The 26,282-nt window shown below is 35.5% G+C and overlaps 1 protein-coding gene across 1 annotated transcript; it reads left to right on the top strand.

Annotated features, from left to right (window-relative positions):
- Positions 1 to 23,306: 23,306 nt before the first annotated feature.
- On the top strand, positions 23,307 to 24,470 carry LOC126722421 (uncharacterized). Its single transcript, XM_050425572.1, has one exon. The coding sequence runs from the start codon at positions 23,307 to 23,309 to the stop codon at positions 24,468 to 24,470; it is 1,164 nt and encodes a 387-aa protein (XP_050281529.1).
- The last annotated feature ends 1,812 nt before the right edge of the window (positions 24,471 to 26,282 follow it).

The raw sequence follows: 26,282 nt of genomic DNA, 5'->3' as shown, positions 1-26,282 counted from the left end.
CTCAAAAACCCCAACTACTACCACATGCTTCGCCTTTCCCATCCTGCATCCATCTCTTTATTGCCAAGGACCACCGATTCTACCATCCATCTTTTAAGGCTTCGATTTTTTCTAGGTTTCTTATCATATCCCTTTGTATTTGATATTATTTTGGTTTGTTTTGTGTGATATATTTGGATGATTTAATTCTGGTTTTTTGTTGCTATGATAATTAGATTTCTTGTTTGTAATTTTCATAAAATTACCATTTTGGCTAGCTTGAGTTCTTGCTATAATATATTTGTAATTTTTGTTTTATAATTTTTTTTTTAAATATTTCCCAGGTTCTTAGCTAGCTCAAGTTTGTACAAGTAGGTTTTGTTTTGAGGTTGTGTTGGTTTTGGTAATTATGGTGTTCTCATGCATAAATTTTTGTTGTATAGGTATTTAGCCATCTTTTTTTTTTTTTTTTTTTTGGGGGGCTGAATATTTAGCCATCTTGTTATGCTTACTATAATCAATTGGAGTATTAAGAACTTAGGCATGGTAATTTTCAAGTATATACTGTATCAAGAAATATAGAAATTCCCTTTTCGGCCATTTGGCAAAAATTGCACCCAAAGAACAAAATTCCTTCATTGGTGACATATAGCAAAAGTAAGGACCATGGCCAAAACTTGTCTTCTTGTAATTTAAAACTGCATTTCATGGGGACTAATGGTTGCTATCTTTTTTGTTCACTGATAGAAAAATTATTTATTACTCTAATAGATCAATGACTCATGTTGCATATATGATTACATGTTAGATGTTAATATGGTAGAAAATTGGTTCTTTAAATTGCACATACAACAAGCAATTATTGTATCCTTGTTAAAACTTTTCATATTGACATTATTATGGCATAATTAGTTACTTTTCACCTAAATCTTCTTAATGACTATAGTAATATGTGACCATTATTTGTGAGCATTGTAATGACGATGTTTTCTTCATGGTGTTAAATTATTGCAGGCAGTCTTGGTCCTTCTAATTCTTTGCCCCCACTTACATGGGCAATAAGGTTAAAAATTGCTCAAGGAACTGGTACGGGTTTAATGTAAATCCATGAGTTCAGTCCCTAAAAATATGTTGATGGCAACAAGGTTATAGACTCAATATTGCTGCTTGAAGTGTATGCAAAGAAGCAAGTTGTTACAGCATTTCATATTGCACTAAATTGCATTAAACTTGATCCAGAGATGCAGCCTAGGATGTGAACATTGTTAGAGAGTCTTGATTGTATAAAATCACAGAGAAGAAAGCAAAGAACTCTATATAATTTGGTTCTTCTTGTTGATTTTTTATGTTGAAGGTGTTTTGCTTGTTAGCAGTCCATGGTTGGAGGGATATTTGGATGTATATTTTCCTAGAAATATTTTTGTGAACCAATATATTGATATATGGAGAATGTACAGGGACTTAGTTCCAAAAACTATTTCTAGCAGGCTTTCAATGAATGTGTATCAATCCAACCAATGTGTGTAATTAATGTTTTAGGATATTTGATCCCTTCCTTAATCTTATTGATATTTTTAACGTCTATATTTATCAAGCTAATGAGTTTACTTTCGTTTATTTTTGGAAAAAATTTATCGATGTTGTCACCAATCACCACAGCTCTGTTGAGTTTGATTTCCTGAAAAGTTTTTTTCTTATAAAAGAGAGTCAAATAAAAGGAAAATTTCAACAAATCTATTGCTAAATTTAAACTTCCTAAATTTAAATTTCCATCAACATCACTATATTGCATTCATTAGTTTCATTTCTTGAAGAGTATTTTTCTTATAAAAGAAAGCCAGATAAAAGGAAAATTTCAACAAATCTATTGCTAAATTTAAGCTTCTTGAATTTAAATTTCCATCCACATCACTATATTGTATTCATCTAAAGCTGCCTTTGTTTAATATGTAAATACATAGATACAAAAATATAGAAATGAACTTTTCTATTGCATATAGAAATATCGACTCGTTGCAATTATAATTGATACCTAACTAGAAGCTTACTCAAACATGCACATATAGGACCTAAGATGTTTAAGTAGCTTCATTTGTTACAAAATATGTTCAAAAAGATTCTATAAGCTTAAATGTGCTGTCCAAAATGCTTCTCAAAAATCTGTCAAAGTCAAGGGTGCTATTCAAAAAATACTATCAAATTTCTATCCACTAGCTATTTTAACTATGCAAAATGTTGTCCAACAATTGTGCAAAAAAAAGAAAAACAACCAATATAGTATTTTTCAAAGGTTATCAATATCAGGATCAATTGAAGCTTGCAAAATATGCCCCCAAGTATGAAAAAAAAAAAAAAAAAACTAGAAGGAAAATATAAGTTTAAATTATAGAAAAATTCATAACGACTGTGCACACTTAACTCAAGCCATATAACTCAACGTGATCTTGTCCAACCAAAAATCCACAATCAAAAGATTCCTACATATGACATTTAAACAAATCAATATTTCATTTTCTATGCTAATGAAAGTAACTGGGTAGTAGGATATTAGACAAAATTTATAAGTAATAGCAATAATTAGTTTGTAGGATATAACCAAAGAAATTTATATGCATACCTAATTCAGACCATATAACCCAACAACATTACCTTATCCAACCAAATTATTACAACTAAAATATTCTTGTATATGATATTTAAATAAATTTATGTGTCACTTTTTAATATTAGTAATTGTTTAACTAGATATTAGACAAAATATGTAATTTGTAGCATCATACTTGAGTTATGTTGTCAACTAATGGTGATGGTTGTTCAACATTACTATATTCTTTGTGAGAATTAATATTGACTAAGGAATTGACCTATGTGGAAAAAAAAATTTGTCACATAAAACAAATTTATGAACCCACAAAGTCATGTTCAATAATGGAATGTAAATCAACTTACTCTATTTAGGTCACCACGTGATTGAACTTGTCTTGCTCCACTAGTCTTTTTGGGTTGAGCCTTCTTACTTTGAGATTTTTTATTTTTATTTTCTTTATAATGGACTTTTCAACATTTTTCATTTCTTGCAAATACTTCAATAATTTGTCAAAAGATTAATCAACATGTTCATACATCATCTCTCTCTCTCTCTGCTGCAAGTGTGTTAATTTGAAGACATTTGTGACTCAAATGAGGGAGACGCTTTCCCATTGACTCTTGTGCACTACCTTTAACATCAATGCCATGATAGTTCTTGATAGAACCAAACCTTACATCTTGTGTCCATTTTTTCAATACATAAAGGCTGGAATTCTCTTCACATTTTTCTTGACAAAAACTTTCAAAGCATGGGAATATAGAATTCCCAAAAAGCTAAACTTCATGCAACTGCATTGGATTATAGTTGTTGAGGTTTCATATTTGACTAAGTGCTCTTGAGTTCTACTCCGATATTTCACTCTATATTCTGTATTAGAATCAGTTTTTCTTTCCTTGTAAATAGTACAATCCATAATCATCACATATTCATCTTGAAACATTTTGAATATTTCTGGAGTGTACAACTTTACAACATCTCAAAATCAACTAGTAAAATCAGTGTTGTTTGCCTCATTTTGAACTCTGCTTTAGAATAATGTTGAAAATATTACAAAAGACCATGTTTTGGCTTCAAGTATTTCTTCAATACACTGTTCATTGACTCATTGCGTTGAGTGCTTTTCATATCAACAGTGAACATATGCCGGCCAAATACTATAGAACATTTCCCTTTCACATCGAACATTTCCCTTTCACATCAAACATTTCATAAGGATTATTAGTAAAAGCATATGTCTCAAGCATGTTATTTTAAGCAACTATCCATTCATCTTCATCTCCAAAATCATACACAAAATTACTAAAATCATTTCGAAATTGGCTTAATGGATTAAATGCATGATGTAGACACTTAGTAGCATTTTGATAAATCTGCCACACACATAAACGATGATTTGATTCAAGAAACACATCTTCTATTGCATTAGCCATTGCAGCAAATTGATTTTTAAATATAGTTCTTGGTTGTTTCCCTGACATTACACTTAAAAAAGTTTCAAACAACCATTTGAATGACATTATGGTTTCATCATAAAGTGAAGCTGCACCAAAGATAATTAACTATTTATGATGATTAACCCTAATGAATGGAGCAAGAAGTCGACCATATGAATTTGTTTGATAAGTGGTGTCAAAACATATAACATCCCAAAAGTGTCCATAATCAACTATAGATCTAGAATCAACCCAAAAAATATTCAAAATTTGATTTTCATTATCAAGTTCTATAGAATAAAAATAAGATGGATCTTCTAATTGCATCTTTTTAAAGTAATCCATCACACACGACCATCTCCTCTCTGTAAAGCGTCTCTCCTCTTGGAATTTACATGATTTTGATAGTCAACATTCAGAAACCCAAGATTTTCATAACCAACAACTTACATGCTCAACAATTCTATGGTTTGTTTTATTGATATCCCAGATTTTTCTGCATCATCTGCAAAATCTTGTTGGGCAGGTGTAATTTTTCTATTTAATATTAACATATGTTTCATTGGAGAAGGAGCAAACTCATGATTATGTTGTTCGTGAAAAGAACAACTTCTAACATACCATCCTTTTGAAGTTAACAAGTCATTTGTACTAAACAACCAATTTGTGAAATTGAGTGATGGAAAGATACCTGTTCATGATGTTTGTCAATAGCTCATTCACCTTGTTTGAATGACAAAATGTTCTCCTCTTAACATGTCAAGCACTCCCTCGCCTTATATAATGTTTCCTTACATTGAAGCCCCTTCTGTGAGCATAGTGTTTGTAAAACTCATATACACTATCATCACAATCAAATTTCATTCCAATTGTCGGTGCCTTAATTTCCTTTTTGTGTTTACTCGGGGTGTTTGGACTTCCATCAATAGGTTCTACTTGAGTTTCTTCCTTAATCCAAAAACCAATAAAAAGCTATAGTGTTTCGAATATTCAATATATAAAAAATATATATATATATATATATATTCATTTTTTTTATTAAACACCACAAAGAAACCATAGTTGCTTATAGTCTTATAAATAGTCACAATGAGCAAAAACTACAATATTCAAAACTCAAAATACCCAAAAAAATCCTATTCAACAGAAATTATACTCAAACTACCTAAAAATAAGTAGTAAATAAATCCTAGCCACCAACAATAAATACCCATTCAAATCCAACAAAACCATAAGCTCTTAAGCTATAGAACTAAACTATGGTAATAATCATAAGGAAAAATCTTCAAACTTCAAATATAATGCAATTTGAGAAACAAATTTAAGGAAATAATTATTGTGGGGCCAGAGAATTTGTGACCCTGGCCCACTTTACATTAGGGGCTCAAGGCCCGAGCCGAGGAGAGGAATTGCCGAGAACATATAATGAAAGTCCAAATAGCATTGAGACATAGCCGAGGATGATTCTGTCCTCGGTATCCCCAAGTCACTCCTAAAAGAAAGGGCAAGAATGGTATAGGAACAGTTTTGGGAAAAATCGAACACATCCACGTTGATGGAGAAAGGACCCCTGGACAATATGGTGATAAAGGACAAAGGAAAGGCTGCCATTACTGCAATTAAATACTCTGCACCAGATAGAGCAATGCTTTTCAACTTTTACAACCACTCCCAACCACTTTGAGTATGGGCTGATGGGACAAGTATCAACCCTGGAAAGCTGAATGTGGACATTGGAGGAAGAGTAAAGGCTAATATAAAAAGAGAAGTAAGCAATCCAAAAAAGGAGGCTGGGAAAAAAGGCCAACAACCAGAGCCTCCCAGGCCGTGCCGAGGAGAAAGACTTCTCGAGCGAACATGGTTCATTTCTGTATGAGTACCATGATTAACCACCGTTTGGTGATGAAGGCCTAGCCTTTCAAGCCCACGCTCTACAAATTATATTATTTGGACCCTTAACGTGCGAACCCAATATCATTTTGGGGTCGTTACAAATTGAATCCTTACAATTGCGCCGTCTGTGGGAAAGGCTTGTGCGTTGGCACAGGTGGTGGATCGAGAAAGTCCCTCCATCACCTCCAACAGCCCGTTGTTGTGCCTTAACATAAACCACTAGGGACTACGCTTCGAAGCGTCAGTAGCGTGGACAACTCTGGGGCTTCCAACGTCAGATCAACGTCCCATACCTTGGCCGAGGGGCTAATCGCCCCAAACTTAAAGAAAATTCTAAGTTTTGGATAAAACTAAGGTATTGCATGGTCCTCGGACTCAAACCTATGGGGAAACCAACTACTTAAAGAAAATTCTAAGTTTTGGACAGAACCAAGGTATTGCATGGTCCTCGGACTCAAACCTATGGGGAAACCAACTACTTAAAGAAAATTCTAAGTTTTGGACAAAACCAAGGTATTGCATGGTCCTCAGACTCAAACCTATAGGGAGATTAGTCATTAGAAAATGGATTAAGTCTTAGACAGAATGGAAATCTCGTCCTGTCTTCGGATCCCCAGCTTTAAGGAAACTAATGTAAACGAGTATTTAGGCCCAGTACAATCATACCTCGGTCCTCGGACCGGATGCCAAAAATGGTTAAGGCCATGAATGTTGTTAGGAATGTGGTAAAGCATCCTAGTACACAGTGACCATCTCGGGTAGTTCATTTTGCGTTACCCATCCTCGGATGATTGCCTCATACGCAATACAGAACGTTCAGCTGTTATTTCGGTTAGTCTTATATGTATAACCTTTTTCAGGTCGGCATTATTGTACTTGTTAGTCTCAGTAAGTTCAAAATAATAGCTTTTTGTTAACAGGGGGTTTGGCCCTAAGTATCGTTCAGAAAAAAAAATATATATAGCACATCCATTCACAGTATAACTATTACAGAAAAGAAAGAATACTTAGAATAAGATAAAGTCATCTTTTATTAATACCAAGAAATAGTACAACGTACAATGAGGGGCTTAAACAAGCCTATACCAGAAGCTAACTACAAAGGCAAAAAGAAAAAGCAAAAAAGGAAAAAGACACAAGGGAACGATAAATCCTTCAAAATTCAGCTCTTGTGGCAACTGGGCGTGTCAGGATGGCCCCTTTGACGGAAGGGGAGAAGAGGCAGAAGAAGAAGCAGAAACACTAGGATGTCCCTAGTGATGGAAGAGAAGAAGAAGCGGAGGCAAAAGGAGGCACCAGAGAAGGAGGAGAGGAGGAAGCGAGGATGCCCAATTCCCGTATTAGTTCTGACTCCTAACACATGGGTGTCATATTAGCAGTGCTCAAGAGAGAGCGGATGGTACCGACGATAAGAAACCCCATTGCTATCGCACTAAAAATCTAACACAACCAACACCTGCTTCGGATTTTGGCTAAAGGAAGAGGAGGCTTCTGCCCCGCCTTGTGAAAAGCGAGAGCTGTCTTAAGTCTCCGTCTCCCTTGCCCTGATCACACCATCTTGAGTTTTGGAGAGACCCAGTTCTTCTGGAGAGAGTGTGGTCCCTTCACCCCCACTTTTGCCTCAAACATATCACTCTCTAAGGTTAAATTGCACTGGTAATGAAAACTTTGAGCGCAGCTGGAGGTTTAGGAATTTGAAAAGATTGAAGGGTCTGTACGTAAAGGAAGTGACCTCCTACCTTGCTTCTTATAATGAAGACAAGTCTGGTGGTATTTAATCTGTACAGATTTCCAAGAAAAGCTACAAACGAGATAATTCCCACTCAATTCCCAACGTCGTCTACAACCGTTGGATGGGCGTTGCTTCGTAAAAGAAACTTATTAAAAGCGCGCCTTATACACTGAAACGGCAGAAGCGCGACGTGAGTAAAACTAAAGGAATGTCTCATGACCGGGAGAGTTTCCTAGGCAAACGAAAAGACATCAATATTAATGAAGGACAAAGTTGGGCAAGCCATGATATAAGCCCGACATCACCAAAACCCTCCTCCCCGACCAAGAGGTCGGGCAGCAGGATTTTGAGGGGCTATTGTGGGGCTAGAGAATTTGTGACCCTGGCCCACTTTACATTAGGGTCCAAGGCCTGAGTCGAGGAGAGGAATTACAGAGGACATACAATGAAAGTCCAAATAGCCTTGAGACATAGCCGAGGATGATTCTGTCCTTGGTATCCCCAAGTCACTTCTAAAAGAAAGGGCAAAAACGGTATAGGAACAATTTTGGGAAAAACCGAACACATCCACGTTGATGGAGAAAGGACCTCTGGACAATATGGCAACAAAGGACAAAGGAAAGACTGCCATTACTATAATTAAATACTCTGTGCCAGACAGAGCAATACTTTTAAGCTTTTACAACCACTCCCAACCACTTTGGGTATGGGCTGATGGGACAAGTATCAGCCTTGAAAAGCTGAACCTATACGTGGACATTGGAGGAAGAGTAAAGGCTAATATAAAAAGAGAAGTTAGCAATCCAAAAAAGGAGACTAGGAAAAAAGGCCAAGAACCAGAGTCTCCCAGGCCGTGCCGAGGAGAAAGACTACTCGAGCGAACATGGTTCATTTCTGTATGAGTACCATGACTAACCACCATCCGGTGAACAAGGCCTACCATTTCAAGCCCACGCTCTACAAATTATATTGTTTGGGCCCTTAACGTGTGAACCCAATATCATTTTGATGTCATTACAAATTGAGTCCTTACAATTATCTTTAAAACAATTTTTTTTTTCAATTACAATAAATTTAATAAAAATCATATCTAAAAAAATTGAGAGCTATTGCCTTTGTCACTGTTATATGGAGAATGCCAAGAAACAATGGAGTGGTAGGAGTGGTGGTCCTTGGCAGAGAGTATATGGGTGCGGGATGGGAATGGAAAAGAGAGAGAAGGTTGCTAGGAGAGGCATCGGCTAAGTGAGAAAGTGAATGGGGTGGAATTGGCGAAGGAGGAAGGGGGTGAAGAGGAGGAATGGAGATATGGTCAGGTGAGATTAGTGGCCGTTGAATGTGGCTGTGATTCTCTAGCCGGTATGGGATTTTGAGAAAAATAAAGGTGGAGGAGGAGGATGAGAGAAGTTTGGCTGTGTGTGGAACTAACAAATACACATGGATATGCGTGAAAGGTGATGCAAAGTGATGCAACTCAATGCAAATTGATTGTGCATGCAAATTGTGACCAGAGACAGAATATACTCTAGTCCATCATATTCTTGGTAAAAGCTACTACGCCAAGAGTTTTGTAACCAAGGAGTTTCTTGATCTTGATCGTTGGATGAACTAAAGAACTTTACAGCCAACATCTTCCTCAAGTTGGTGTGTTAGTCATGTACTTGGATTCGTGCATCAATTGATTAGTCACGTACTAGAAGCCGTGCATTGAAAGGAGAGATTGTCACTACATCACAAGTCCAATTGGGTATTGGGGTAAAGGTTCAACTTTAGGTTGGTATTAGATACTGAGATTCCTTTTACTTGTAACCGCTTATTTTGATAAGAGTAAATTCTCGGAAGTGGTGACCTTAAATTTACCCGGTGGGGTTTTGCCTCGGTGGTTTTCTCATTTGTAAACAAATCACCAGTGTCAAATTTATTTTTTGTTGTATTTAATTTAGTTGGTGTTTTATTTGTGCTACCACGCTTATTGCAAGTGATTGAATCTAATTAATTGATTAATTTTTACCAAATAGGTCAATATATTCTTAGTCTATCACTATCAACAACTCATGGCATGTATGGTTGTCAAAGCGATCAAATTAAGCCCATATATAAGGACGTATAGATAAGACTACAACTTTAAACTTTATTAAGTAGGTTGGGTAAAGGTGATCTAGCTCAGGATCTTGCCAAAGAGACGAGATGGGTAGAGATTTTGTTTATTTTTATTTATTTATTTATTTTTTTTTAAATTTTGGTTGGTTTCGAAAAGTACAAGAGCAAGAAGGTTCAGTGAGATCTTATCTACGGACCTTAACCATTACATATAAAGGATGGATTGGCCAATGAGAGGATAGATATTGAGATATCTTCCCTTTGTTTTTGTTTTGGAATCTTATGTTCAAAAGTATAAAAGCAAAGATAGGTGCAACATCTTTTTATGAACAGAACTCGTATTGCATGTTATGTTTGAAAAGAATAGAAGAATGCTACAAACATTTTATAATATTTTTACAAATCGTTATTATGGTTAACTTCTTATGGGTTCCCATCTAGCCCTATTAATAACATCATTTTTTTTTATTTACCAATAATCACTTATCACATCAACAGTTTGTATAATTTTTTGTAAAAAAGTTTGTATCTCTAACAGGAGAAAATGGGCTTTTGCCCTTTTTTTAAAAAAAGAACTCCAGTATTTTGCCCTCTTTCTCAAACTAATTAGGGAAATGCCCATCTTTTAAAACTTGATTTTCTCAAAATCGAATTAAAAAAAAAAAAAAAAAATTCTAGAGCTCTATAGTGGCATTTTAAGGAACTTATAGTGACGTTTTAAGGATCTACAGTAGCATTTTGGAACTCGAGCTCCATGAACTCGAGTTCCATGCAACTTTTTTTATTTTTTTTTATTTTACCTATAACTTGAGTTCATGGAGCTCGAGTTCCAAACACCACTATAGGCTTCTTAAAATGTCATCATAGACTTCTTAAAACACCACTATAAGGCTTAACTTGATTTTGAGAAAATCGAGTTTGAAAAAAGGGGCATTTCCCTAATTAGTTTGAAAAAGATGGCAAAACACTGGATTATTTGATAGAAAGGAGCAAAGACCAATTTTTTCCTCTCTAACATCTTCCAAAAGAATATATAACTCAGCCATTAGGGCCAGTTGCATATAGATAATGGATTGGCCAAAGTCTTTGAAACAAAAAAATCTCGTATTGAATGGTATGTCATTGAAAAGAATAGCCTTGCTGTTATGTATATTTGCAAATAAATAATGGATTGGCCCATTATAAATCGACCCCATCGTATATAACATATTATTATTATATTTTTGGTGGTTTTGAAATCTAATATATATATTTTTTGAGATAGCTACACTATTATAAAAAACTCTTTAACGTGCTAAATTTTCAATTAAACAATTTATACATGGAGAAATGCCAATTAAACTACAAGGCTTTTATCTTGAAATATATCTAATATTGATCTTAAATATATTAGCAAGAAGTTATAATAGGTAAAATGTAAGGAAAAGAATATAAAATCCTACGTAAATGTTGTAAATGATGCTATTGCTTTTTGTTGTGCATAAGATTTAGAAGATAAATTTAAATTATTAGTCTCTAAAGTTTATTTATTGGGTACTTTTATATATTGAGTACTTTTAGTCATTGGTTCCTAAAATTTCAAAAATGAATGTTATTAATCTCTCCATCAAGTTCCATTAGTTTCTTTACTTATGTATTTAATGGAGTAATGAAGTGACATTTTTAAATCTCTCTCTCTCTCTCTCTCTCTCTCTCTCACACACACACACACACATATATATATATATATTATACGAGATAAAAATTCTACTTTAATTGAATCTAAATATATTTGTGTAAAACTCTTTCGTAGATAATTAAACTTCGACTCTTGCTCCCTCAACTCCACAAGAACTTAATACTTGTAGAGTGAGCGGTGGTTCCTTTTTTTATATTTTAAAATTACTTGTAAGTGTATTTTGACCTAAACCGGTTCTAAGTGGTCTGCCCACCCAGTTCAAACTAGTTAACCCAATTCTAACAAGTTAAACGGGTTAATTCGTTTGAATTGGAGAAAAAGAAACATAAACAGATCTAGAAAGATGCAGAAGCAAGGGTGCCTTTAATTGCATGTATGTCCTGGACCATTAATACCAATACAACCACAAATTTCGCCTTCAGATGCAGAAGCAAAAGCGAAGCTAGGGAATCAATGGGTGCAATTGCCATCCCCCCTTCCGATCTTAAATATTGATTTTTTTTTTAAAGTATTTTTTCAATGGTTTTTTCTTAATTTAATTCATTATTTTATTTATATGATAATTAATAGATTATTATTTCTTTTGGGTAAATTGCACAAACCTCCCCTAAGGTTTGGACTAATACCAATAAAGTTCACAACATTTAAAAAGTGACCATTTTGGTCCTTATTCCCAAATGGTTTGTAACACTGTTACATATCCTGTGTCCTTTCTCTCAACCCTCTCCCGAGTCTTCTCTCTTCCCATTCTCTAATTCAGAGAAGAAGAAAAAATTGAAGAACAGAACACACAGAGCCAATGACCACCAACCACTAACCACTAGCAAAACCCACAAACCCACCAACCACTAGCAAAACCCACAAAACCATCAACCACCAGCAAAGCAACGACATCAACAAAACTCACAAACCCAGAACCATCGACCACCGACTACCAACAAAACCCACCAGCAATACTGACCACCCCACAACAAACCCAGAACCAGAAACACAAAACAAAACCCACAAAAATCCAACACACCCACAAAAAACCAAATTCTCTATCACCAATCCAAACCAAAATCAACCCACTACAAAACCCACCACCACAGCACCACCGCAAAGAGGAAGAGAGAAGAGTAATTGCAAACCTACCACCACGGCACCAGATTTGAGCAGAGGAGATTGAAACGTTGCTGGATGTCGCCGGATTTGAGCGGAGGAGAGTGAAATGTTATCGGTCTAACCTTAAACATCGTCGGATCTAAGTGGGTTTTTGAAAAATATCTTCGAATCTGAGCAGAAATCACTGAATCTAAGTAGATCTGAGAAAAATCGTCACCGAATTTAAGGCAAAGAGGGTTGATCATCACTGGATTTGAGCGGAGGATGGTTAATTTGAAGTGGTGGTGAGTCAGGTTGGGTGGCTGGGGTTGCTCGGTTTGGTTAGAGGTTATGAACTCAGAGAGAGAGAGAGAGAGAGAGAGAGAGAGAGAGAGAGGAAAGAACTTAGAAGAAAGAAGAAAAAAAAGAAGTAACGGTGTTACAAACCATTTGGGAATAAGGACCAAGATGGTCACTTTTTAAATGTTGTGAACTTTATTGGCATTAGACCAAATCTCAGGGGAGGTTTGTAGAATTTACCCATTTCTTTTATATGCCAAAGTTGATTTGGAAAAGGAGAGAGGAAAGAACTTAGAAGAAAGAAGAAAAAAAAGAAGTAACGGTGTTACAAACCATTTGGGAATAAGGACCAAGATGGTCACTTTTTAAATGTTGTGAACTTTATTGGCATTAGACCAAATCTCAGGGGAGGTTTGTAGAATTTACCCATTTCTTTTATATGCCAAAGTTGATTTGGAAAAGGAGAGAGGAAAGAACTTAGAAGAAAGAAGAAAAAAAAGAAGTAACGGTGTTACAAACCATTTGGGAATAAGGACCAAGATGGTCACTTTTTAAATGTTGTGAACTTTATTGGCATTAGACCAAATCTCAGGGGAGGTTTGTAGAATTTACCCATTTCTTTTATATGCCAAAGTTGATTTGGAAAAGGAAAAGAAAATATTTATTGATGTGTTTTAAAGGTTCAAAACCTATTAAAGAATCTTCTCAAAAAAAAAAAAAAAAAAAAAAAAAAAAAAAAGAACCCCTATTAAAGGAAAAAATATATTGAAAGAAAATAAAGTAGCAAGAAATTTAATCTATAAAAAAGAGAAAAAAATTATCATTGCCTTTCAAAAGTAATAAAAACTAATAAACTAGAAGTACAAATTCTAAATGTAATTAATATATGTGTGTCTATATATATATATATATATATATACATAATCACACAATCTAATTTAAAAAATGACACAACTTTTCATTTTATGAATATATATTAACCAAAATATCATAATTTATATAAGTTGTACTTGACTTAAAGAAAATGTATGACATATCATAAAATAACTCTATGTAAAAACCTATTATAGATAATAAATAATAATTTTGTCTCTCCTAAAATCAAACCCTAACTTTCTCATTGTTCAGGAGCTGTCCCAAGTCCCGATATTTGAATTAGTGGCATTCCGGTTATTGCATCTCAAATTGCCTTCCAAATAATAGAATACGGAGGAAAGGCCCAGTAAAATTCCCTCTATCCTAGATAAGGCAAAGGTGATGATATTCTGAATAAAAAATTTCAATTGTACCATGGGTGTTCACATTATACTTTAGCATTTACATATTATTACATATCGTTTAATATAAAATAAACAAAATTTAGAATAGACAGAGAAATTAGACACATGATCACATATTATAATTCATGGATTTAAAATCAAATATTAATAACGAGACCAATGATTTACATTTGTGATCTATGTATCAACATTCCAATCCAAACTCAAGCTAGGAATTAATTGAAAGAAAAAGACAAAAAGCACTAGGAAGAAGAATATAATAGAAATTGCAAATTAAAAGACAGACAAGAATGGTATACATACAAGAATGGTATGCCTTATATTAATTAAAAGAATAATTCTTCCTATAAAAAAATAATAATAAAATTGAAAGAATAATTTTAGTACCATATATTTTCACAGACATTTTTATCATAATTATTCTGTGGTAGGTTATGAGTGATGAAAAAAAGTTATACGTTCATGTGATAGTGATAGAAATCATAGTCTGCACATAAGATTATTTTATTTTATTTTTTTGAGAAAGTAGTTTGAACATTAGATAGTTGTAGTAAAATATGTATTAAAGTTTGACGTACTAGAATTACTATTTTAATTGGGAATCCTAACAACTATTATAAAGTTTGTGAAGGGCAAGGAAAGTTATTTTTCACTAATAAATATTGGCAGAAAATTTAGCAAATAATTCTTTTACGTTGCTGGCATTGAAGATTTAAACTAAAATCCCATCTATCCTAAATTAGGGGAAGGTGGCGATATTTTGGAAATGAACCAAAATAAACCTTTTAATTTCAAAAGTAACACATTTTCAAATAAATAATTAAAAGTAAAAAATTAAAACCTATAATTTCAAAGTGATAATTAAACTCTTAAATTGTTAAAACTAACAAAATAAGGTTCAACCCATCATGTTTGAGGTTTGTTGGGAGTTGCATTTGTTACTTTTTGAAACCTTGATGTTTAATTTATTACTTCTAAAACTATAGGGTTTAATTTGTTACTTTTTAAAACCTTAGATTTTAATTTGTTCCTTTTCAAACTATAATGTTTAATTCGTTACATTGTTAAAATGAAATTTCTTTAAAAAGAATTGGCCAATTGATCTAGTAGTTATAGAGACAACTATTTTTTTCTCAATTTATTATTATTTTAATTTTTGTAAACCTTGTTTGTGCAAATCAAGAGCAATGATCGGTGATTCCCAATAAAGATAAATCACTTGTTTTAAGTGTCAACCTGTAGGTGATGACCTTTTTTTTTTTTTTTTTTTTTTAATAGTATGTATGTATGTTTTAAAGGTCATTCAGACTCTCAAAATAATCTTTAAACGTCACTTGTGTTAGAGATATATTAGAGATATTAGCCCAATCTAATAGCCACAATCCCACTCCTGCTTGTACTAGTAGTTTAGGGTTTAGTCGTTTATATATACTTCTGTTAGGGTTCATTGTAATACAGGTTATTGTACTATACTCTTATACAATAAAGATATAGATCTTAAGGGATTCCTCCATTAATGTAGGCTAACAAGGCTAAACCATGTAACCCTCGTGTTCTTGGTGTTCCTATTTTATACTTCTCCTTTCGCATCCGCTCTAGCATATACAACATGATATAACATATCGCGTTGCTAATATATTTAACATGGTATCAAAGCCAAACTCCATTCTTGGCATTAAACAACTATCTTTATGCAGCAAAGAAGCTTCCCAGGTGCTCAACACAAATCCACCATAGTGACACTACGTGCCCACAAATCTAGACTTCACGCCTTCACATAGCTCCCATAGAATTACCGTTGCTGTCTTGTTGCCGTGTCATCAATCTTTTCGAGCATGTCGTGCCCCCCCCCCCCCCCTTTTAGATTTGTGCAAATCAAGCCTTTGCCTGACGAAACCAACCCCACAAACGTGCTCATTGGCCTCCCATGAAGAAAACCAAGAAATCTGGTCACTCGAAGCCTAGCCACGCGCCGCAATAAGCTCTGGAAAATCTCCCATGTGCCTCTTGGAAATCTGGCCTTGCCTCCACACGCCGAAAGATAAGGCACGCGCTGCCACTCATAGGAAAACCTTTGATGATGTCATCCTAATGTCATCTAATGACGTCATCACTTCACGTCATCAGGCATGCAAGCACGTCCATGTCAGCCTTAGTCCAAGTTAGTGCCACGTCATCAGGATGAGTCAGCGGCTTTGCAGCCCGATCTGTGACCCGATCCAGAAAACTCGGAATCGACCCAAACCATGTTGTCGTTGACTTTTACCCTTGATCCGTTGACTTTGACTGTCGTTGACTTTGACTTTTGCGTTGACCTTTGACCATAAGTCAAAATTTTTGAAAAGGCCTATCTCACTCAGTTTTTTGCGTAGATTTAGATTTCGGACTTCGTTTCTTCATTTGAAACTCCAAAATTGGTTAATTGGCATATTCTTCACTATGGTTTCTTCAATGGCACTTTTCATGGCATCTCCAAGTGATCTTCTTATGCTTATCCAACCTCAAGCCTTCATCGATCTTCCGCCTTGAGTTTAAGGGAGGGTGTTAGAGATATATTAGAGATATTAGCCCAATGTAATAGACCCAAGCCCACTCCTACTTGTACTAATAGTTTAAGGTTTAGTCGCCTATATATACTCATGTTAAGGTTCATTATAACACAGGTTATTGTACTACACTTTTATATAATAAAGATGTAACCCTTAAGAGATTCCTCCATGGATGTAGGCCGACAAGGCTGAACCACATAACCCTCATGTTCTCGGTGTTCCTAATCTATACTTCCCTTTCTGCATCCACTCTAGCATATATAACATCGTATAACACATTGTGTTGCTAATATATTTAACAATCCGGATACTAGGAAAAAAAATATAATGGTGATTTACAAATTAAAAGATAGTAAAAAGAAAAATGCTATGTCTGATAATATTAATTGAAAATTCCAGGAACTATTATCGAGTTTGTGAGAGGCAATACATGTTATTGTCCGATAATAATTGTTGCTAACTTATTCGTTTAAATTTGAGATAAAAAATGATTTTAAGGAAATAAATCTCAGGTTGAAAAGTATAAGACCAAGTGAAGTGGTTGCAATTTTAATCGTTTGCATATAAATGATGGATTGGCCTAGTTTGAAAGCATGAGGTGCAAGTGCAAAACCTTTCTTTGAAAAAATCTCATATTGCATTATATGATTGAAAGGAATAGTTAAAACTTTTGATTGGAATATTAATTAGGGTAGAGTATGAAAAATAATAAAAGAAACCGATCCTATATCTAAGTCATTAAGTTGTTTTGACAAGAAATTTTTAATACTAAGAGTCTTAACTTACTAGTTACTACCATTTCTGGCCTCCTTGTGAAAATAAACGTGGTTTCGAATGTATTTTCCCTAGTTTTAAAAATTAAGAGCACTAGCATTAACTTGTGCAAATGGTATAAGGGTAAAATTTTACTTCATCAATCCTAAAAATTACCCACATTAGTTTTTACATTCATTGTGCATAATGCATTGTTGCTACTGTAATTTTGGATGGCACTGTTGTTGTGCATTTTGATTTTTCTTCATTTCTTTATTTTTATATTTATTTCTCAAAATTTCATCTCTCTTCCTCTTCCCCTCTTGTTCGCTTTCATTGTCTCATAGACTAATCCACCCACCACCACCCAACCACTACCACCACAACCCATTAGAAAACATGATTGATCCATCAACGGAAAACCCAAATCAAACCTAATGGAAGCTCAAACCCATCAACCCAAACCCAAAATCAAACCTGATTAGCAACACAGAGTACCCATCAACGTTATGTAGAACTGACCATTATAGCCTTTTTGGATTCTCATGCACACTTGAAATATGCAAGGCAAAAAGACACTAGTAGAAATCATGGGCCCTGAAGTTGGAATCACATGAAATTTGGCAAGTTGAAGCAAAATGGAACCATTTAGGCCACAAAAATGGCGATTTGTCATTTTTCCATGAGGTACCACTTGAAAATGGTGAATTCCTCCATTTAGGCCTCGAAAATTGCGATTTTGCCATTTAAAGTAATTTTTGTTTTCTTAACAACTTTTTAATCAAAAGTTAGAATAAGGTCCCACTTGTTTTGGGACGACTTTTAAGTTTAGTAGTTTATGATTCTGTATTTAACTCAATTTTGCCATTTTTGGTAAATTTTAGTATTTTGTCACTTAATCGCATAATAGTGAAAATTAGGTTTTCTAACGTTTTTCTCAGTATTTATATGTTTTGTAGCCATCAGAGGTAGGATAGACTATTATCAATAATATACAAACATTTTGTCAATTTTCTTCTATGGTGGATTCCAGTTTTATCACCTTATGGATTCAAGGAGCCCCCTTTAGATTTGTAGTTTACTACCCAGAAACTAATTGTTTAGTTTATGTCCATCATAGAGAGCATCATGTGTTATTTCTTCAGGCATCCGCGACATCATAACAGAGATAAAAAATCAAACCATCAATGAAAAACCCATCAATCCAAACCTAAAATTAAAATCAAATCCAAACCTGATCGGCGACACAACAACCCGCTTATCTTTGAGACCCAGACCCAATGGTGGTGGAACATCTAAACTCAGACGAGAGAGATTTGACAATGATGAGCTTCAAGACACACACACACACACACACACACACACACACACACACACACACACACACACAGAGTTTTCTTTGGGTCTCCGATTCTCTAACAAGTGCGATAGAGAGAGATTTCTTTGTTTGCCATAGAGAGAGCTAGGATGAGAGATCTTTAAGAGAAACATTGCAAGAGAGAGCTAAGATGAGGAGGCATGAGGGTTGAGAGGAGAGAAGCGGTTGCTAAAATAAACGATGAGAGAGAGAGAGAGAGAGAGAGAGAGAGAGACAGACGTAAAAGAACAAAAATAGTATAAAAAAATGAGAAATGATTATACAAATCAAATAAAACGTTGAATAAATAATCTAATATGATATTTTTTAAAAAGTGATTAAGTAAAATAGTAAAAGTAGGATCTTATAATAAAATAAAGAATTTTTTGTATGAATTGATGATGCGAATGCTCTAAGCAAATTGGAAGTATTAAAATTGTATGGATACTTAGTATAAAGTTAGAGTAATTTTACAATCTAATTTAAGAAAGTGTAACACAAAATTAAAGCTGAATTGTTGAACTTTCACTTTAATTATGTATAGATTAATAGACTAGATAAACCACATCCCACAATTTATTATCACAAATATGTTAAAATACTAGATGGAGAAAAGATAAAATTGCTAAAATGAACAACGAAATTTGTAGGCTTGTTCTGAAGATGGTTGTTTTCACTAAAACAGTTAAAGTTGACTTCATAAATAGATTTTGTAACGCTGTTAGTTGCATGCATATGTGTCCCAGATTGTTACCAAGAAAACCACAAATTTCGCCTTCAGAATCAGATGCAAGGCGGAGTCAGGGTTATTAACGGGTCCAACTGCATTCCAGATTCTCCCCCTTCCCACCTTAATTCCTTTTTCTTTTCTTTTTTATTTATTTATTTATTTTTCTTGAGGGGTAGTTCTTTTTTTATATAGTAATTAATACGTTATTATTTCTTTTATATGGAAAATCTTTATTACTTTACTATCAATATCTTTTAAAGGTTCAAAACTTATAAAAGGGAAAAAAAGGGTAAAAAAAATCAAGAAACAATAACTTTACACTTCATTTGTTTTACTTTATTTATTATTATTTTTTACGAAAATATATATTTTAGCATTTTATAGTATTTATTTCATTGTAAAATTTGATTAAAGCTGAAAATGTTTTCCATTGACCGTAAATGTTTTTGTAAATATTATAAAATGTTTTACCTTTTAAATTTTGATAAAGCATTTTACAGAAACACACATAGCTCTCCTTCCTTCCCCCATTTGGTGGCTGGGTCACCACTTGCCAATGCTGGAGGTTTGTTTGTTGGAGTTGTCGGTCATCGAAATTTCAGGAGGTTTTTGCTTGAAAAATTTTACATTTCACACCAAACACTTGAAAATTTTTATTGAAATTTTTTATTGAAATTTTTTTATATTTTAAATATTTTACATTTGAAAATGTTTTCCGCTGACAAAACAAATGGAGCGCAATTTTCTTTTCATGTATATTACAGTTCAAAAGTGATAAAAAAATACTAATAAATGAAGTAACAAATTCTAAATGTAATTGTTTGTTCTTTTCCATGTAAATTTGTGTGTAGGTAATAAGATATAAGAATGATTACATAATGTGGGAGGACGAGAGTTCAGCCCATACAAGGCCCAAGCAAAGAATTGTTAGCTCAAGGTCCAGCCTAGACATAATAAGCACCAAGTTGAAATACCCAAGGGCCAATTTATATATCCTTTGTGACTAGATTTGAATAAATCTCGATCCCCCTCCCTAGAGGAGGGAAAGTAGTGCCTTAGGAGAGTTTGCCAGCTAAGCACAAAATTTGGTGTCAGGTACAAGTTACTAGAAAATCATTTTAATAGTAGAGTTGTGGATTCCATTCCTGACATACGATTAGACATGCTAGAATAGTAGCTTAGACCCAAAAAACCACTCAGGCCCCACGAGTGGAGGGACCCACATGCACATGGAATATTTTTCCATCATGACATATCCACTAATGGAAGGGTATAAAAATGAAGGAAGGGGTCAATGTTAAGAGTGGGGAGAGAAACACTAGAGAAAGGAGAGAAACTAAAAAATAGTACTTCGGAAATGTGATCTAGTTTGGGACACCCAAGGGGCACCTCGACTATTTGATATTCTTCTTGAATACTAGTCAAATTTCTAGCAAATAACCATTGCGTAACCATTTTAAACCATCATTCATTAGTCAAATTATTTTTTGGGATTTTCCATCGTGGGCTAAACCTAGAATAGAATACAAATTAATTAGGTTTAGCCCACGATGGAAAACCTAGCCAACCTAGATAGATTTTCCACCTCGGCTGTTTGTTTTAACCGTTTTCTGGGATTTTCATTAATCAAAAAAATTTTTTTTTTGGGAAATTTTTTTGGGATTTTCCCTCGTAACTGTTAGTGATTTAGCCGACCACTTAAGACATCCTAAGTGGTTGTACCCTTGACCCGTCATCCCATCTTCAGGATTGGGCCCATTGTGATGAGGCCCAGAATTAACTCCCCCCCCCCCCCCAATATGTACCAAGTTTAGCTCCTCTAATGGGCCCTGGGGTCTTATGTTGGGTTTTGGTTAGGTGGGCTAACACAGTTTTTGGGCCCGTCCCCCCACTATATATATATATAAAGTCACAATTTGATTATTTTATAAGTTTATATTAACTAGAATATATAATTCACATAAATCATGTGTAAATCTCTACATATAAGAACAAATGTTACTTCCTCCAAAAATCAAATCTTGACTCTATCACCATGCATGAGCTATACAACAACCGAATTAGTGGCATTCCAATTATTACATCTCAAGAATGTCTTTACAAAGAATAGAATATGGAAGAAATGACAGGTAAAATCCCATCTATTGTAGATCGGGGAAAGACAATGATATTTGGAATAAATATTATCTATTCCATTACGAGTGATTCATTTCTTGTTTAGTTTACCATACATCCTTTAAAGAGAATACTAAAGTTCAAGAAAATAAAAGATAAAAGAAGATGAAAAGAAACAGTTGATGAAGTATAAAATAAAATACTAAAAGTGATGAGACCAATAATTTTTATTCGTGGTATTTATATCAACATTCCAATCAAACCAAAGCTAAGAATTAAATGAAAGACAGTCAATGAAGGCAATGCTTAATATAAATTGAAAATCCCTGCAACTATTATAAAGTTTGTGAGAGGTAAAACGTTAAATATTGACAGAAATTTCAACAAATAACTGACGGCATTGAAGATTTAGGATAAGAAGATGATTTCGGAATGCTAATAGTAAAAGAATAAATAAATATATAGACAAAGGAACCTGAACAGGAAATGTTATGAAAGCCTACCTCACTTATTAATTTGTGTTGCAGAAGAATCCTTGAACCCGTAAGTACAAACTATCAACAACTGATGAGATATAGGGTTCTCTTGCAGCGATCAAACTAAGCCATGAAAGGATATATATATATAAAATAGGACAAAGTTTCAAAAAACTTGTAAAGAAAATTATTATTATTATTATTATTATTATTATTTTGTCCCTCACGTTACTCGTACATAAATGGAAATTGGCTCGGATAACTTCTTTATTAAATGAAATGAGTATCTGCTTTATTGTACAGCCCCGAACAATAGATGGATTGTTTATAAAGAAAATAACCTCTTCAAACTGCAAGCCCCACCAAGATTACGGAGCCAAAAGATTAGCTTATTCACTTCCTTCCTATTTAACTCTCACGTTAACACGGCCAAGTTTCTCGGAATCAAAAACTATCACATTAACACTCAAGAACCCGGAATAAGCTTTGGGGGGTACTGCACTCAACCTAGAAAGGTCTTCTCTCTTTCGAAAAACTCATCACACATGCTAAAAAATGCCTTATCTCACAAGATAAATTAAGCTCATGAGTCTTATCTCAAACTCCTTGAGATCCAGTAAATAGACTCTCACTCATACGTCTTTTTCTTTCCACTATGACATGTCTTCCCAGCAAGTCCTCAAAAGACCTCTTATTAGCTAGAGCCTAGAAACAAGTTTTATCAATCTGCATATGAGTTTATCTCCTTTTATTATTACGCGGACAAGATTAAGGGCTTCTTTTAACAACACCTATAGGCCTATTTAGATAGTTGCAATTTCTTCTACGTCAAACATTCCGTTTATCATCAGTCATGAGGCTTGCCACTATTTTGATAGAATTTGACTTTATAATTATACTTTCTTAGGCACCTGAACCCAAAACTAAAGAACTACTCAATTTAAGTTACTAAGTAAAGAATCTGTCTCATAAACTTTTACTACTTTTTACTGATATCAAGTGGAAAATTATTAATTAGGAAGCGGAAAGAAAACTCTCTAATAAATAAATGGTAAAGCAGAGAGAGAGGGAGAGAGAGAGAGAGAGAGGAGAGAGAAGAAAAGAATCAGTAATTAACTAACAGAAATTATGCTTATTTACAGGAACCAATAGGAATTAGACACGTTGCTGCTGACGTGGAAACGATTATTAGTAAACCTTTACTGAAGGCACGTGACAGACGTGTGTTTTTTTTTTTTTTTTTTTTTTTTTTTTGAAAATGAGTATCCCACGTACTCTCTCTAGGGAGGAAGAGGCGGAGTTGGCCAGAAGCAACAAGAAAGTGAAGGACTATCACCATGCCGGGTTCAATGAAGGCTCTAGAGAGAGCTCTCCAACCCCAGGGCAACAAAGTTCTGGCTCCTTTGCCAGAGCCTCATTCAAGGAAAAGCTGGTGGGCGAAATGCCAGGGGCTTATGTAAATGCTTTTGATTTTGAGAGTCTTATGGAGGAGGATGATTTTTCTGATGGTGAGGGTAGCGAGGCAACCGGTCAGATTCCAGAAGGTTGGGTCACTGTCAAGCTTACGAAGGAAACCAGACGGCGCATTAGTGGCCCCCTGTCAAAAGCTATAATAGTGAAACTGATTGGAAGAACAAATAGCCTCATCTACATGCGAACCAAACTAAGCCAAATGTGGAGACCATCAAGTAGGATGGACTGTGTGGATCTTGGGTATGGTTTTTTTCTAGTCAGATTCTTTGCTAAGGAGGATTTGGATAATGTTTTAAGAAGAGGGCCATGGTTTATAGGTGACCAATTTTTATCTATTAGGCCGTGGGAACCCTTCTTTAAACCTTCAACGGCGAATGTCTCACTCATTGCGGTTTGGATCAGACTGGGTGAGCTCCCTTTTGAGCTTTATGAAGCAGAGGTTTTAAAGCAGATTGGAGAATCCATTGGTAAGGTACTGAGAATTGATTCTCACACAGCCATGGAGGCTCGTGGCAAATATGCTAGACTATGCATACAGATTGATATCAACAAACCTCTAGTGAACACCATCCTTATTGGACGATTTGAACAGGTTGTGACCTATGAGGGCATCCAAAGTCTTTGCTTCTCCTGTGGGAGACTTGGACACAAGGTGGAGGCGTGTCCTGACACCATTCGCAAGGGTAAGGAGAAGATGGGTTCGGAAAAGATGGGTTCGGAGGAAGCTGTGGTCGCGCCGGATGGCCGTGATGGTACATCACGTGAGTCGCATGTTGGCCATTCCACAACGGCAAATAAGGACAGTACGGAGGTGAGAGAGGAATCGAAACCGGATGGGCAATATGGGCCGTGGATGGTGGTAAGTAGAAGGACGAATGGGCGTAAAGGGACAAGAGCAAATTTCAATACAGAAGGTACTGGAAATTCTGGCCGGAATAGTGCTGCTTAACCAACTCTAGGAAATCCGGGTTGGAGGGGCACGTCGCCTAATAGTACTGCTCAAACCCAGAGCAAGTCTCACACAATCTCCATGCATGGCGCTGGGGACCACACCAGAAGGGCAGAATCGATTTGGACTCCTAAGAGAAATGGCGGGGACCATGTAGGTAGTTTTAAATTGGGCCCTTTGGTTAACGGGCTGGTGGCTAAGGGGGACGGTAATGTTGTTATAGGCTTTGGGCCTCTTGCAAGGCAGAAAACGCAAGCCCAATCCCACATAAATTATCCCTACTCTGTTAAAGGCAAAAAAGCTTTCGCTAGGAGAATTGATTCATCTCCGCGCACTAGCAGCGACGAAACCCATACGAGAAAAATCCCTCTTGCAAAACCCGACTTCCGGCCTTCCTTCCATGACTCCTCTCACAACCATGAAACTCTTCCTGCTTTTGATTCCACCTTCAAGTTCACGGCTGCGCCTACTGGTGAGTTGGAGCATCAAAGTGGCTGGAGTGAAACCCCAGGCGATCAGCAAGCTACTGCCGTGCTTCCTGGAGCTGTTGAAAATGGTGAGGCCAGCACCGTTCAGTTCGGAGTTGTTGAAATTGGTCAGCTCACGAGTGTGGATATTGGCGAGGTGATTACTGGAGAGCAAGCTAGTCCGCGGTATAGAGATGGGTCAGTGTACGTGGACTTGGGTTTGGATGGTATGGAATCGGAGGAAGGGAATGGAGTCCCGCCTTCTGTTTGATTTGTTTTCTCCAGCCCTGTTTTGGTTTACCATGAATATTTTAATTTGGAACAGTAGAGGAGCCTTAAAACCTTCTTTTCAGACTAATATTCATGAGTTAGCTCGTAGACATAATCCGGCTATTCTTGTTGTGATGGAGACTAAGTTGGGTGGTAGTAGAGCCAAGGAAGTCTCAGATAGATTGCCTTTTAATGGAGCCATTCATACGGGGACGATTGGTTTCACTGGTGGATTATGGTTGCTGTGGAACGAAGATCAAGTGGAGGTTTAGGAGCTTGCAAAAACAGAGCAGGAAATCCACATAGAAGTAAAGGTACGTGCCTCAAACCTCTCTTGGATTTTCTCTGCCATTTATGCTAGTCCCAGAAGTGAGGAGAGATGTATTCTTTGGAACAATTTATCTAAGGTAGCTGATTTGCATAATAAGCCATGGATTATGGCGGGGGATTTTAATGAGCCTCTTGTTCAAGAGGATAAATTTGGTGGCAGGGGGGGTTAGTGTTAATCGGTCTTTGGCCTTCAAAGATTGCTTAGATTTTTGCAACATGGTGGATATGGGATTTTCTGGTCCAAGGTATACCTAGACTAATAAACGGGACATCAACAATCTCATTCTGGAGAGGATTGACAGATTTTTTATGAACCCGGATTGGTGTGTTCTCTATCCGGAAGCGAAAGTTTCCCATCTTCCCCGTTTTCACTCCGATCATTGCCCGGTTTTAATGGAGACTTGTCCTGGTAGAGTGGTTCGGCTTAACAGGCCCTTCAGATTTCATGAGTTCTGGCTATCTGATTTATCTTTTCCCAACATAGTGTCTCATGCTTGGAGTAGAGACAGGAATTTAGCTGAGTCTATTGAGGTTTTCGCTAAGGAAGCTACCATTTGGAACAGGGACCATTTTGGGAATATCCATCAGAAAAAGAGAAGAATCTTGGCTAGAATCTATGGTGCTCAAAAAGCTCTGTCCATTAGCCCTAGTTCTTCCCTCATTAGTCTTGAAAATCAATTACAGAAAGAATTGGAGGTTGTTCTTGATCAGGAGAGGGACCTTTGGTTGCTGAAGTCCAGAATTA

The sequence above is a fragment of the Quercus robur genome, chromosome 4 (genome assembly GCF_932294415.1).
Source record: "Quercus robur chromosome 4, dhQueRobu3.1, whole genome shotgun sequence".
Taxonomy (NCBI): Eukaryota; Viridiplantae; Streptophyta; class Magnoliopsida; order Fagales; family Fagaceae; genus Quercus; species Quercus robur.
This window is presented reverse-complemented; position numbering and strand designations above follow the sequence as displayed.

Bases quoted from the DNA above. Each gene is read 5' to 3' on its own strand.
- LOC126722421 (XM_050425572.1), top strand. From the start codon at position 23,307: ATGAGTATCCCACGTACTCTCTCTAGGGAGGAAGAGGCGGAGTTGGCC.